At 50.3% G+C, this 13,649-nt stretch overlaps 1 protein-coding gene across 2 annotated transcripts in view; it reads left to right on the top strand.

Moving 5' to 3' along the window:
• NEDD9 (neural precursor cell expressed, developmentally down-regulated 9) overlaps nt 1-13,649 on the top strand; it is a 143,224-nt gene that overhangs the window by 107,962 nt on the left and 21,613 nt on the right. For both annotated transcript variants that reach the window (XM_045298231.1, XM_004712192.3), the window contains exon 2: nt 3,306-3,752. In XM_045298231.1, coding sequence (XP_045154166.1) covers nt 3,306-3,752 — 447 coding nt within the window. The remainder of the gene's footprint in view (nt 1-3,305; nt 3,753-13,649) is intronic.

Raw genomic sequence — 13,649 nt, 5'->3', positions numbered from 1 at the left:
CTTGTTTATCTTCAAGCCTTTAAGACCCCAGACGCTATATCTTTTGATAGCCTGGCACCATCAGCTTTCTTCACCACATTTGCTTATGCACCCATTTGTCTTTAGCGATCGTGTCAGGAAGGTGGGCACCCACTGATATGGTTCTTTGATGTTTAAAGTGCTCTTTAAAAAGTCAGGCTGCTGAGTGCAAGATCAGTAGTTCCAAACCACCAGGAGCTCCACTGGAGAAAGATGAGGCTTTACTCCTGTAAAGAGTTAACGTCTCAAACACCCACAGGGGCAGTTCTACCCTGTCCTATGGGGTCACTGAGTTGTCATCGACTTAATATCAGTGAGCGAGCCCTCCACCAAACCCCTAAGTATTATTTTCCCCATCCTCGTTTTACAGATGAGCAAGCTGAGGCACAGGGGGGGGGGGGGAGTAACACAGCAAAGACACAACCTTAGGAATCTACAGATTCTAAAGACACGAAAGGAAAGGTGGTCACTGGTAGATCCTTTGAATACTGGGACTCTGCCCAGTTAGAAGGACACTGTGTAGTAGAGCGAAGGCAACTTAGCCTTCTGGAAAGCAAATTCAACAAAGACCCAAGAGACCACAGTTCTAACCGGTTGGTCCCTACCACCAGCAGGTTGGCCTTGAGCAAATAATAAAAATGACCTCCGTGGACCCAATTGCTCAACCATGAAATGGGGACATTGGGTCAGGTAATTTCTCCAGGTCTTCTGAGCTGTGTCCGTCTGTGTGGAAGAGTGATTGGGAACACATTAGCTTTCTGCCACATACACAGATCTGCTAAATCACCCACGCTCCTGTGCAGCTGAGGCGGAGAGGATTTGTCAGTGTGTCAGGCTGGGGCTGGGGCCCCTGCCATTGGCAACTGTGCCAACCTCTCTTTCTCAATACCAATCTCTGCAGGCAATGGGGAAGACTGCTGGGAAATAATGGACCTCCAATTAGGAGCCCTCCCCTGCTGGTGCCTCCATTCGTACTGGCAGTGGGGCTCCGAAGGTTTCCCCTGAGGAGCAGCTCTTGAGGGACCATGTAGAAACATTAGCTTGCTGCTTTACCAGGTGGTAGGAAGGTTAGTAGGACAGGAGACAAAGGCCATCTCGAGAGACTCTAGCGTGGGAGTTTCTATCTGCTCCTCGTCAGGCATGACCCAGTGCTCTGTTTCAGTGCTGACACGAAAGCCACTCCACTCCCAAGGCCTCTTTGTGGCTGCTTTGTGCTGATTAGGCCTCTACTCCACTGCCTTCCTATACTCTTCTGTTTCTCTTCTTTCCCCTCAGCCCTCAGGTCTACCAGAACGATTCCTTCTGATTTCATCCAGAGTCTTCCTCATCCTGCATTCCCAGTGGTTGAATGGATCCGAGGAGAAAGGGGCAGAGACAAGAGCAGTCAGGGTTCGCCTGCTTGGTACTCATAATTCAGCTCTTGCTTGAGCATTTGCCGTGAGAGCATTTTGGTGCAAAGGGCCGGAATCTTGACTTCATTCACTCTAGGACTTCTCTTTTAGATTGCTAGTAACGGAACACCCCCAACAGAAGGAAGATTTTAGGACAATGGCGCATCCTCACCTGGTCCCACAAGCCGGGGTGGGATAGTGCATGGCTTTAGCTTTATGTCTATGAACTCTCATTGCGGAAGGGGCCCACAAAGCTCCCTAGGCTATAAATGCTAAGCAAGGCCTTCCCAGAGAACAGCAGGATCCCTTGCTGCTCACCTGCCTAGGTCACAGCCTTCCTGCACTCAGAATGTCAAGGACTGCAAATTTGTTCTTGACGAGCATCACCAAGCTTCCTGGGTCCTGACCTTTGTGACTTTATCACCTTTCCATAGGCCAGTAGTTGCAGTGACTCAGAGGAACTTAGCCAGTAGGACCCTTCTCAACTCCCATCCAGAGGAAGAGCCCCTTCAACGGCATGGCCAGTCCATAGAGAACCACCCCAGGTATAAGACTGTTGGTTATTCAGCACAGTACTGGGGAAAATAATGTATGTCCATTATAAAGGCATGAAAAACAAAAACCTGTAAGATCAAGTCTGTAGAAGAAAGTAGGAACCAGAAGTTCAAATAAAATGAGCCTGAAACTCCAGGGAAGTAAAGTCGCCTGCACAGTCCAGCAAATTAACAACCCATCCTCCCATAAACCACCTTCACCGCAGCGCCACGGAGTGCATCCACACATTTTGGTGAAGCACTGGAGAGATGACTTTTCGTTTTCCATGTGCGTGCAGTGAATTTACAGCGTTCTCAACGTCTCTGTGTAGTGGAGAGGAAGGCGGCCTGTGGTCGCGGCTGCCAGCATGCTGGGAAGCCTGACTAACGCCAAGAAACGAAATCTTCCGAGCCTTTGAAAGGTTGCCAGGAATGTCAGCACGTCCTGCCTGCCCACTCTCTGCTGAATGCCTACTCGGGCTGTCTGTTCAGTACTGAATGTGCCAGACAGGCCTTTGCACAAAGAGGGGGAGTGTTGGGGCCCATGAAAGGGGAGGGCGCAGCTTTTCAGATGTGAATGGTGCGATTCAAGAAGTAGGTGATAAAGTGGCCGGGGGAGGGTGGGCCCCCAGGAACGTAAGGAGGAAGAGACCCAAAGAGAAGGAGTTAGCATCTGTTAAGAAGTCTTTGTAGCTTCCCACCATCAAATCTGCTTATGTGGACCACTGCTACCCTCTGCGCCACGCCCGGTGTTTGTGGGAGAGGCTGGCCAGTAGATTCCCCTGCCTCGGGATAACTGTGAACATTTGTGAGCCCTGCCCCCTCCAAGTACATATAGGTGGGCTTGTGTTTGCATGTCAACACTGAATGCAAATGTCATTTGTAGGAGCAGTTCCTGGGGGTCCGCTCTTTTTACCGCCAGTATCTGGAAAAGATATTGTGGCAACTGTTTGTGGTAATGCAGCTGAATAGCTTAGAAGAACTTTCCTTTTATTTATTTTTTTTTTCACCCCTTAAGTTGGCTGTAGGACAGGAAGAAGAAAAAAAAACATTCTTGCATACTGAGCCGTTCTTTAACTTGGGAGCAGCCCTGCTCATAATTCCCTGGCGCGGCATCAACCGTGAGCGCAGCGTTTGCAGCTTTCTGCCAAGGAGGCAGTCTGACGTCACTGGTGGCAGACGCGGGCTGCGCAGCTCTGTCTTTTGTCGGCACCCTCTGTGGTTCTCCTGCCAGGCGATGGTGTGGGTCTTCTGCTCGTCTTCCCAAGTAGTGGTATCTGTCCCTAAGAGAACTGGCTGGAAGTGGGAAAGGGCCTGTGCTAACATGCTAACCGGATTTCCCTGCCTGCTGCTTCCTTCCTAGAATCTCATGGCGAGGGCCTTATATGACAACGTGCCCGAGTGTGCGGAGGAGCTGGCCTTTCGCAAAGGAGACATCCTGACGGTGATCGAGCAGAACACAGGAGGACTGGAAGGCTGGTGGCTCTGCTCCTTGCATGGCCGGCAAGGCATCGTCCCAGGCAACCGCGTGAAGCTGCTCATTGGTCCCGTGCAAGAGATCCCTCCTGAGCACGACCAGGCTCCCTCTGGACTGCTACCCCAGGCTTTTGGTCAACAGACACTCTACCAGGTGCCAAACCCACAGGCTTCTCCTCGGGACACCATCTACCAAGTGCCACCTTCCTATCAAAACCAAGGAATTTACCAAGTCCCTACTGGCCATGGTACTCTGGAACAAGATGTGTACCAAGTGCCACCATCAGTGCAGAGGAGCATTGGGGGAACCAATGGTCCCCATTCAAATAAAAAGGTAAGTGCCTAATTGAGTTCGGGGTCTACTCTTTTCCCCCCCATCCTATTTAGAGTAATGGGTGTGCTCCCAAAACAACTACTTTGCAACTGCTCTAGTACCTACCCTAGCATGGGGTCTCACTTTTGTATCATTTTTCTATTCATGCAGCCAGCCAAAGTTTCCAGATGACCTACTATATGCCAAGCACTATTGCGTCTCAGCTGAAGTTCCTCTGTCGGCTGGATCATTCTGGGTCGTTAAGCGATTTCGTCTAGTAGATCTGCTCTTAGACCTGGGTCATGTGCACATAGTGTTCTGTCTTCCCTCTTTCTTGCTTAATGGATGCAAGGGCCCGTGTCTTGTGCCAGCACAGTGATGCGGGAGGACCAGAGCTGAGTCATGTCCCCCTTGACCTGGCTCAACAAAAAGCCCACCAGAAACAGAGGAGCCAGTTCTACTCTGTATAACGTAGGGGGCCACGTTAAGTTGGGCGCCTGACTCAACAGCAGCAAGCAACCCAATGCCAGTAGAGTTAGGTGCTGCGAGGAAAAGCATGCCAGTGTAGACACGATGCTTTTGTGAGTATCAAAGGGATTTGTCATTTACTGATAAATCCCGAGGGACTACAATGGTCCCTGCAAGCCTTGGCGTTAACAGTGGCCTGCTTGTTGCCACAGAGCCCTGGAAGCATCGTGGGTTAAACATTGGCCTGCTAGGGACAAGGCCAGTGATTCAAACCCAACATCTGCTCTGTGGCGAAAGAAGAGACTTTCTGCTCTCAGAAAGATTTTCTCTGCCCTGGTGGTGTAGAGAATATGCATTGGACTGTAAGCCACAGGGTCAGCAGTTCAAAACCACTAGTCACTTCTCGGGAGAAAGGGCTTTCTATTCCTGTAAACAGTTACAGTCTCAAAAACCCACATGGACAGTTCTCCTTTGTCCTATAGGGTCACTGTGTGGCAGCATCGACTCGATGGCAGTGAGGTGAGTGTTTTTGATCGGGTCTCTATGAGTCTGATTCCCGTCAGGTTGATCCCCAAGTGTTTCAGAGTAGAGCTGTGTGTCGTGGCGTGTCCTAGCTGGACGCTCGGCAGAGCAGATTGCTGGCTTTTATTCCACAGAACCACTGAGTGGAGTAGAACCGGTAGCCTTGCGGTTAGCAGCTTAACACTTAACCCACTACCTAGACCAGGGCTCCTCCTGCACCACCCAAGAACTGTCACATGGACTGGCTTAGCATAATGAGAAAATGACCCTGAGCTACAGGAGGAAAGATGCAGTTAGATGCTCGAAAGAGGCTGTGACACTTGGCGCCCAAAATAGAGATGTGCTCCGCCTCCAGTGAGTCTAGTACAAAGCCTGAAGTGACCAAGCCATGGAAATGGGGAGAAACCTGTTTACCTGACCCTCAGTTCTCTGGAAGGGGTTGAGCTTTACTTTGGAGATTGTCCTTTGAATGTCAAAACCAGGCCTCCATTTTGAAATCTGCTTTAATACAAAAGTGTGTTGTAGGAAACACTTTGCAAATGTGCCTGGGTCGTGTCATCTGAGGCTGTCGTGTATACGAGGAGGGACTCCTAAAGAAGCTTCGGGTACCTTTCTGACCGCCTTGCACAGGAAACTCATCCGTGTCTGGAGCAGGCCGTCTGAAGGTGCCCTGACCCTTCAAAGGCCTTCTTGCCCCAGTGATGTAAGAGTCACAGAGAAAGCTCAGCCCAGCCACTCTCTCCAGAGGGGAAGAGAACAGTGGGAAGGTACCACTATCAAGAACTTCCCTCCTTTTTGGGGGGTCCTGGTTGTTTGCACCTTAAACATAGCTCTCCCGCCTGGGAGCCAGTGCGAGCAGGCTGGCGAGGCCTGACCAGGGAATGCTTGGCTGAAAGGTGCTGGGCTCCAAGCTTTCATCACAGCTTGTTTTGGCAGGAAGGCGACATGTTTTCCTTTCAGACTCGGCCTTTGCAGTTCCAAGTCTGGAAAGTCTAAGGCTCCAGCCTCCTCCCCATTTTGTTTGCTGGAGCTGCTCGGCCCACGTCCCCCTTGGCCTCCACCCTGTCCCTGGGGAATGGTTTCTTTGGGGGTGTAGGGTGCTTTCTGAGGGGCGCACACGCAATGGCACTTTGTTCGTTTTATGAATGGTTTTGTCTTTAGTGAGGCCTATGAATCTACTGCCGTGGAGTAAATCCCACCTCATGGAGACCTTCTAAGACAGTAGTCGTCCTCACGGTTCCCGGGGATGGGATCTTGATGGACGCAGACTCCCTCATCTTTGCACCAAACCTTTCGGTTAACCACTGAGCGCCCAGCCATTACACACCAGGCCTCCTACGGATGTCAGTCCTACTGTGCCCAGTCGACTCTGACCCATAGTAGCCCTCGGTAGGACTTCCGGCCCCGTGACTCTTTATGGGAGCAGAAAGCCTCGTCTTTCCCCCTCAGAGCTGCTGGTGGATTCAAAGCGCCGGCCCTGCAATGCACAGCCCTGTGTATACCCACGATGCCACCTTACTGATTCCTGTAGAAGGAAGTATATGTCTGAGGATCTCTGCTGGTTCTTACAGGGGATTGCCTGGGAAGAACTTGGGGGGAGAGCTGGGAGGGGGTGGGGGGCCGGAATGTGATGTGTGACGCTCTCAGCTAGGAGTGATTGGGGTCTGAGTGCTCCCTGTGGTGAGAAGGAGGAGGGCAGAGACCTGGCTCTTGCCCTGCCAAGCACCCGGCTGGGTTCAGATCACTAGGACCTACTGATGAGAACCAACTTAGTGCCCCAGGTGCTCTCAGCCACTGGACCAGTGGCACCCCCACCCCACGGGAGGGAGTGTAGCGCTGTTGCAGCCCCTTCGCACCTTCCTGCCCAACATCCTTCCTTTCTTCCTTCCTCCTTCTTGTGTTCTGAATAGTAGGCATGCTTGGGGGGGAAGAAGAGGCTTTCTACTCCCATAAAAAGTGACAGTCTCAAAAGAAAAGAAAGTTACAGTGCGGGGAACTCACAGGGGCAGTTCCACCCTGTCCCACAGGGTCGCGAAGAGTCGGAACCAACTGATGGCAGTGAGTCTGGTTTGTGTTTTCTGACGTCCAGTTGACTGCTCAGAGGAGATTTTAACTTTCGAGGGGACAGCAGCTGCTTCAGAAAGGCCTGCCAACATGATCCTTGGTATAAATGTCTGACTCAGGATCTCTCCGTGGGAGGGGACCGTACCAGTGACCCCTGAGGGGTCATCCTACTGGGAAGGGAGGGGTCAGGAGGTTTTCTGCGTTCTCCCTGCAGCCTGCTTACTGAGAAGTCCTTCACACGCTTTCTCTTTTAATTTCTCTTCTGTAAAATGGGGCGGGGCTGTGTGGGTCCAGAATGAGATAGTGCTGGTGGTTTATGCTGGTGTCCTGAAACCCTATTAAAGAAGAAATGGAAAACACAGTAGCATCTTGTTCTGAGCCACAAAGCGTGAGCATGGGGATCGCTCAGAGAGAAGGCTGGTTTAAATGCAGGTTCCCAGGCCACCTCACTCAGAGAGAAGGCTGGTTTAAATGCAGGTTCCCAGGCCACCTCACTCAGAGAGAAGGCTGGTTTAAATGCAGGTTCCCAGGCCACCTCTCACAGGGTCCTAACTGAGCTGCGTCTGGGCTGGGGCTGTGGAGCCTGCACGTGGCCGGCGCCTTCGGTCCCTGTGGGCAGGATGGTCCAGGACCACACTTTGAGGGACGAGGGGAAAGGACCGTGAAGAGGGTGGAGATGCGCTCCGATCTGATTGTGATCTGGGACTTTCCATCGTGACAAATTCCCTCTGTGGAGCTGTAGACCATGGGCTTCAGATGTATCATCCACCACGGTGTTTCTTCTGATGAATCATTGGGTGGAGGTGGGGGTGGGTGGGGAGGGGGCGAGAATCCTGCCTTCTATCACTGCAGCTCTGCTTCAGGGAAACTCCCACCTGCACCCACTCCCCTGCCTCCATGTTAATGTCCATCTATCACTGATTCCTCAGCAGGGAGAGAAAAGCCGACAGTCCCTTCATGCCCACCCCGTGTGGAACAAGAAGACTGCACGGAGACTGACAGGAGCATGTGCTGCCGGGCTAGGCAGACTCTTAGGTCTGTTTCTTTAAAGCGGGGTCACCCTCCACAATTGACTTCTCTTCAGCTGGGAAATGAGACTCATTAAAGGAGTGAAATGAAATGCTATCTATAGCGCTACCTGGCACAGGGCTGAACACAATGTTATTGTGGTTGTTAGCTGCCATTGAGATGGTCCCTAATTTGTGGTGCAGCTATGTCCAGTCCTGCCTGCCCTGTGATCACTTGCAGATTGGAACCATGTGATCCATGGGGTTTCACTAGCTGATTTTTGGAAGGAGCTTGCCAGGCCTTTCTTCCTAGTCCATTTGGTCTGGAAGGGCCACTGGAATCTGTGCAGGTACTTACAGGTCTCCTCGCGCAGATGGTTGGGGTCCGTGTGTAAGGGACTGTGTGGAGATCGGACCTGGGTCTCCTGCAGGAGGAGGGAGAATTGTACCACTGAACTGCCAGTACCTCAGGCTTCGTGTAACAGTGGCTGGAACACTTTAGTTCGTTTACCTGCCTTTGCTTTCCTTTCTCTGAGTTTATTTTGAACCTCAGCATCCCAGATCTCGGACTCTGTTGTTAGAGGCACACTGCGCCCCCTGAGCGTGCTGCTCTCGCTTTGGTCTTGTAAGAGTTTTCGCGCAGGGTGGAAAAGTGCTCATCGAGTGATCTAGAAACCATCCAGCCCCTTTGCTTCATTTCATTAGCACCTTGCACTCCGCTGTGGCGCCCAGAGCCCTTTTCTCCATTGGGCAGTACAGGCAGAATGCCCAGGACCTAGGAGAATGTCGGTGAGCGGCATGCATAAAAAACGTTTGGCTCCAAACTATGACACACAAACTCGGTGACATGGAAACTAAGAAGCACTTAGGTAGACAGCTATGAAACACCATCACGTTGGCATCACCCATTGTTCCACCCGGGGCTCACGGCAACTTCACGACATTTGAAAGCAGATTGTGGGTGAGATTTTCCTCCCTTTGTGAAGACTCCCGAGTCCGCACCCTGACTGTCAAGAAGTCACAGGCCATTCTACATCCAGTGAGTGACTCAGAGTCAGATCACCCAGAAAGCGAAATTATAGATTTTCTTTAAAAATCCAGTTTTTTTAAAAACCAACAATTCAACCATGGAGTATGGTTTAGAGCAGGATCTCCAAGCACCCAAAGACCTAAGACGTCCTGTGGTCCAGAACAGCCCTCGCTCTCTGCGGACTGGTACACACTGCGGCCGGAGCTCATCCACTGCGTGCTTGATCCGCCTGGGGCGTCACGATGTGTTCTTTGCACATGTCACGATTATTCTAGCTGCCGGGCTCTGCTGGCTTTGCCTTCTTCTCATGGCCAGCTCGGGCTAAATTACAGGCCCCGTTAGGGTAAGGACCACAAGTAGCATCTAGCAAATGTCAACACACAGGTAACTGCCAAATGAACGAATGAGAAAAGTAGGGGCAAAATGGAAAGCATTCCATGGGCATTGGCTTGTCACTAAACAGCCGTTCTGAACTTGAGCCCTGTCCACCATCACACACTGTTCAAGTCGTACTCTATCATCTTTTAGACAAGGTAGTTTCCCCTCAAGAAAGGCCTTCGAGAATGCGCTCACCTGTTTGTTTTCTGTAGTTATAGCTGTCTACACACAGAATGCACCCAAACCGAGCCCACTCCCACTGCGTCGGTTCTGACTCGGAGTAACGCTGTAGGATAACTGCCCCTTAGGATTTCTGAGGTCCTAAGTCTTTACGGGAGCAGACAGCCTCATCTTTTTCCCTCAGAGTGACTGGTGGGTTTGAACTGCAGACCTTGTGAAACCCACACCACCACCAAAACGCAAAAGCCATCGTCAGAGTTGATTCTGACTCAGCCACTTGCTGAGAACTTGACCTTGCTGAGAAAGCCTCAATTTTCTCCTGTGGGACGCCTGGTACTTTTGAACTGCTGGCTTTGCAATTAGCTGCTCACTGTGGAACCCATTACATCGCCAGGCCCCTTAAATGCGTACTGAAAGCTCACAGCCATCATGTGGATGCTGACTCACAGTGACCCCATGTGACAGGGCAGAACTCTCCCTGTGTCTGACACTGTAACTCTTTCCAGGAGGAGGAAGTTCTGTCTTTCTCCTGAAGTGCAGGTGGTGGTTTCAAACTGCTGACCTCACACTATGGTCAACTGCGTAACCACTATGCCACCAGGGCTCGTATTTAAATACACACCAGAACCATGATATTGCTCAAATTGGGTCCACCCGAGGATCTAACCTGTCTGCATTTTGACCAGTCTGGACAATTAGATTAAATAAGTATTCCATGGTCACCTGGAGGAGTGTTTCCTTCTGCTGAGAAGCGGACTTTCCTTTGCATATGCTAACTACTTTACCCCACCCTTTGTACCTCGTGAACCCCTACTCGTTCATGAACCGCCCCCCCCAATGTTCCTCTCTTCTGTGCAGCTCCCCCCACACCCAGCTCAGTTTCTCCCTCTGCTGTGGTTCCAGAAGATGAACATTTCACTTCTGTTGAGCAAGTGAAATCTTGCATTCATTGAAAATGTATTGGCCTGCCATTGTAAAGTATGTATTGGGTTAGGTGGAGGAAGTACTTATTTGAGGGTGGCACTCCGGAAACTCAAGGGACTGTTTCTTAAGACCTCATAACAGCTTTAAAGACCGTGGTCTGTCTTCAGACATGGGACCCGGCCAACTGCGAGGAGGAAATGATTCAAGGGTTTTAGCCAGGTTTCCTAGGCCCATTCCTGAAAGGTAAAACAAGCAGCAGAAATACATGAGTACGTGTTTGTACCTTCTCAGACACTGAGTCATCATGAATTGCGCACATACACACTTGCACCCACGCAAACACCATAGTCCTTACTGGGTTGCCCAGGGCAATGTTAAATACCAGCCAAGTCAAGTGCAGTATATTAGCAGTATGATTTATCTACCAACAAGTAAAAATAGAGAGGAAGCAAAGCCTCCAGATGAGATAGCATCTGACTGCACCTCACTTTCCTTCATCCCCCTTCACACACACACACACACACACACACACACACACGCCAAACCATTTCCAGGGCAGTGGGCATCTCAGTGTCTTCACTTCCAAGCTCAATCAAGCATGACTGTTCCATAATTGTGTTTTTATATAAAGATAATCCTGACTTGAATGGATTCGTCTCCTCAGTTCATGACTTTGGGGGCTTTCATCAACAACCACTCCTCTCAAGAGTCAAGGCAAATCATAAGTGTTAGACAAAACTGGAGGTCCTGGAATTCTTGAAGGGCGCAGGGCGCTCTGAGCTCACTTTGAACATGAGACGTATCTCTCCTTGTCAGGCCACCCATGCCAGCTGAATGAGCAAGCTCCAACAGCTCCTTGAAACCGAACAAAGGTCTCCTTTGTGGTCAGTGCCAAGGCCTTCAAACCCAGTTGCAATTGGTTCTAAAGCTCACGGATAGTGCATGTTTCTAAGAGTGCATTAGTAACTTCTTACAAACCCTCACCAACGCAAATAAAGGTAATCTTCCTCCTTTTTAAAATGATTTCATGCTCAGTGACTGTGTTATCAGAGTGGATAAGTAAGACATTGTCTGTGGTACAGTGCCTGCTCAGTGGCTAGTTTTCTATTTGTAAGGGGAAAAGAGAGGGATAATAAAATTACTCATTTTACTGAGAAAACCGAGACTTAATATTGATTGCACGGATTTTTTTTCAAACCTGACTTGTTCGAGTGCACTTTGCCAAGCGCAGCCCTAGAAAGAGTCAGAAAGGGAAAACGAAGTTGGTTCTAACGAGTTGATCCCAGTTGTCTGGGCACATGTCCAGAGCACTGCGCTCTTGTTCTGGAGAGTGTGGGTCTGACTTACTTAGGACCGTGTACCTCCCCAGAGAGTTGCAGGAGATTCGGGTAACCTGGGAAGGAATCCACTATGTAAGGCAAAGAATACTTTAGCAAGGCAGTCTTCACCTCTGATGTATTTGGAAGAATTTTTAAAATAATTGTTGATGTTCAATATTCTATCAGACGAGGTTTGTTGATGCATTTGCCACTAAGTGTGTAACCTCTGTTTACCTCCATTTACCACTAAGTGCGTAACCTGCATTTACCACTAAGCGTGTAACCATTTTATCCTTTAAGGCAGCTTCAGAATGAAAGTGGGGGTGACTGTTAAGGTGCCTCTGAGCCATTGTGTACATGATTTCATTTCCCGATCCCAGCAATCCCACGAGGGGTGCATTACGCCTCCGTGGTACAGATGAGATCTCTGAAGCCTGAGAAGTCATTAGTGTTGAAGGACACACCTCTAGCCCAAAATAGAGTTGATAGTTGAGCCTCAGTCTTTTCTAACTCCAACACGAATGACTTTTACATCCTAACTACTAGTGGACGAAGCCAAGTCCTAAAAACAGGGAGCGCATTTAGATACCTCATTAGCATTTTCAACTCACCAGAATCCTGGGCTCTAAGAAGCATCCTGTTGGCCAGGAAAAACTTAGGTGGCTTCGGAAGGCTGCCATACCACTTCACACCCAGAGAGCCACCCCGGGGCTCGGGCCATCGTGGGTAAGGACTCGGGCAGCTCCTGTGCCCAGCTGGAGTGCCGGCTGCAGGGCAGGCTGGCCCACAAGGCCGGAGCAGGTTGTGAGGGTGACGAGACCCATGGCTTTGCTGCACACGTTGCTGTGACTTTCCCTGCCTTAGGGCAACCCCATCTTTTCAGATAATGTCAAACTGCGCCAAATGAGTCAATTCATTCAACCAGTTGTTATTCGATCTCTCATAGAATGGACTTGCCAATGCATGTTGTTCCTAACTGCCATGGAGACAGTTTCCATTCATGGTGACCCCATGGACAAAGAACAAGGAGTTCCCAGATCTGGGCCATCCCCATGATCAGTTGCAGAGTAGACCATTGTGTGTAGGGCTTTCATTGGCTGAGCTTTGAAAGTAGACCACCAGGTCTTTTTTCCTAGTGCCTTAGTCTGGAAGTTCAGCTTCACAGCAACACTCAAGCTTCAGGAGGGAGATGCATTGGCTGGAAATCAAAGCTGGATCTAAATGCATGAAAGGCGGAGATTCTGCCACGGAACCACGGAGGCCCATTCTTGTTCATGAACACCCACTGCGGTCGAGCCAATTCCTCCTCAGAGCAACCCTCTGGGACAGTAGCAGTGCTCTCAAGAGGTTCCGAGGGTGTGAGTCTTTGTGGACCAGTTCACCGTTCTCCCCTAGAGCACCTGGTGGCTTCGAACTGCTGACCTTGCAGGCTGAGCCCAACACTTAGCCTCCCAGAGCACCTTCTCCTCCAACACACGGTCCCACACAAGTGCAGCTGCCCAGCTTGTGCTCCTGTAAGGACGTCACTTCCACTGGGGGTATTTGTGAATTTAGAAAAGCAGTGCATTTTCAGTCTGCGTGGCTAGTGTCAGCCACAGGACTTTGAGGAACGTAAGCTGGACCGCGGGCTGACCGAGCTAACTACAGTTCTAGTTCACGTCTCTGTCACTACCAGGCTGACTCACCTCCCTGGACTTCAGTTCCGTCAACTGTGAAATGAGCAGTGGAATTCTAATGGCTTTTGCTAAAATTTTATGATCCAGGTATCCTTATCTGATTCTTCCCCCAAATCACTTGAAAAGGTTAATTAAATGACCTGGCCTCAAGATTCAGGAGCTAAAACAAAAAAAGACAAGACAGACAGACGACAGGCGCCTGTTGTGACTTTACAGTGGCCCCTGTTTTGCAGATTCTTCCTACCCTTCCTTTCGGTTCTTGCCCTCCTTTCCATCCAGAAACCACGGCCCAGCCAGGGGAAAGCAACAACAGGCCAGAATTTAAGGAGGGTCAGAATTTAGTTCCTATA

The sequence above is a fragment of the Echinops telfairi genome, unplaced genomic scaffold (assembly GCF_000313985.2).
Source record: "Echinops telfairi isolate 266 unplaced genomic scaffold, ASM31398v2 ScPeMD7_7424;HRSCAF=8462, whole genome shotgun sequence".
In the NCBI taxonomy this organism is placed as follows: domain Eukaryota; kingdom Metazoa; phylum Chordata; class Mammalia; order Afrosoricida; family Tenrecidae; genus Echinops; species Echinops telfairi.
The sequence above is the reverse complement of the archived record's forward strand: the minus strand, read 5'-3'. Positions and strand labels throughout refer to the sequence as shown.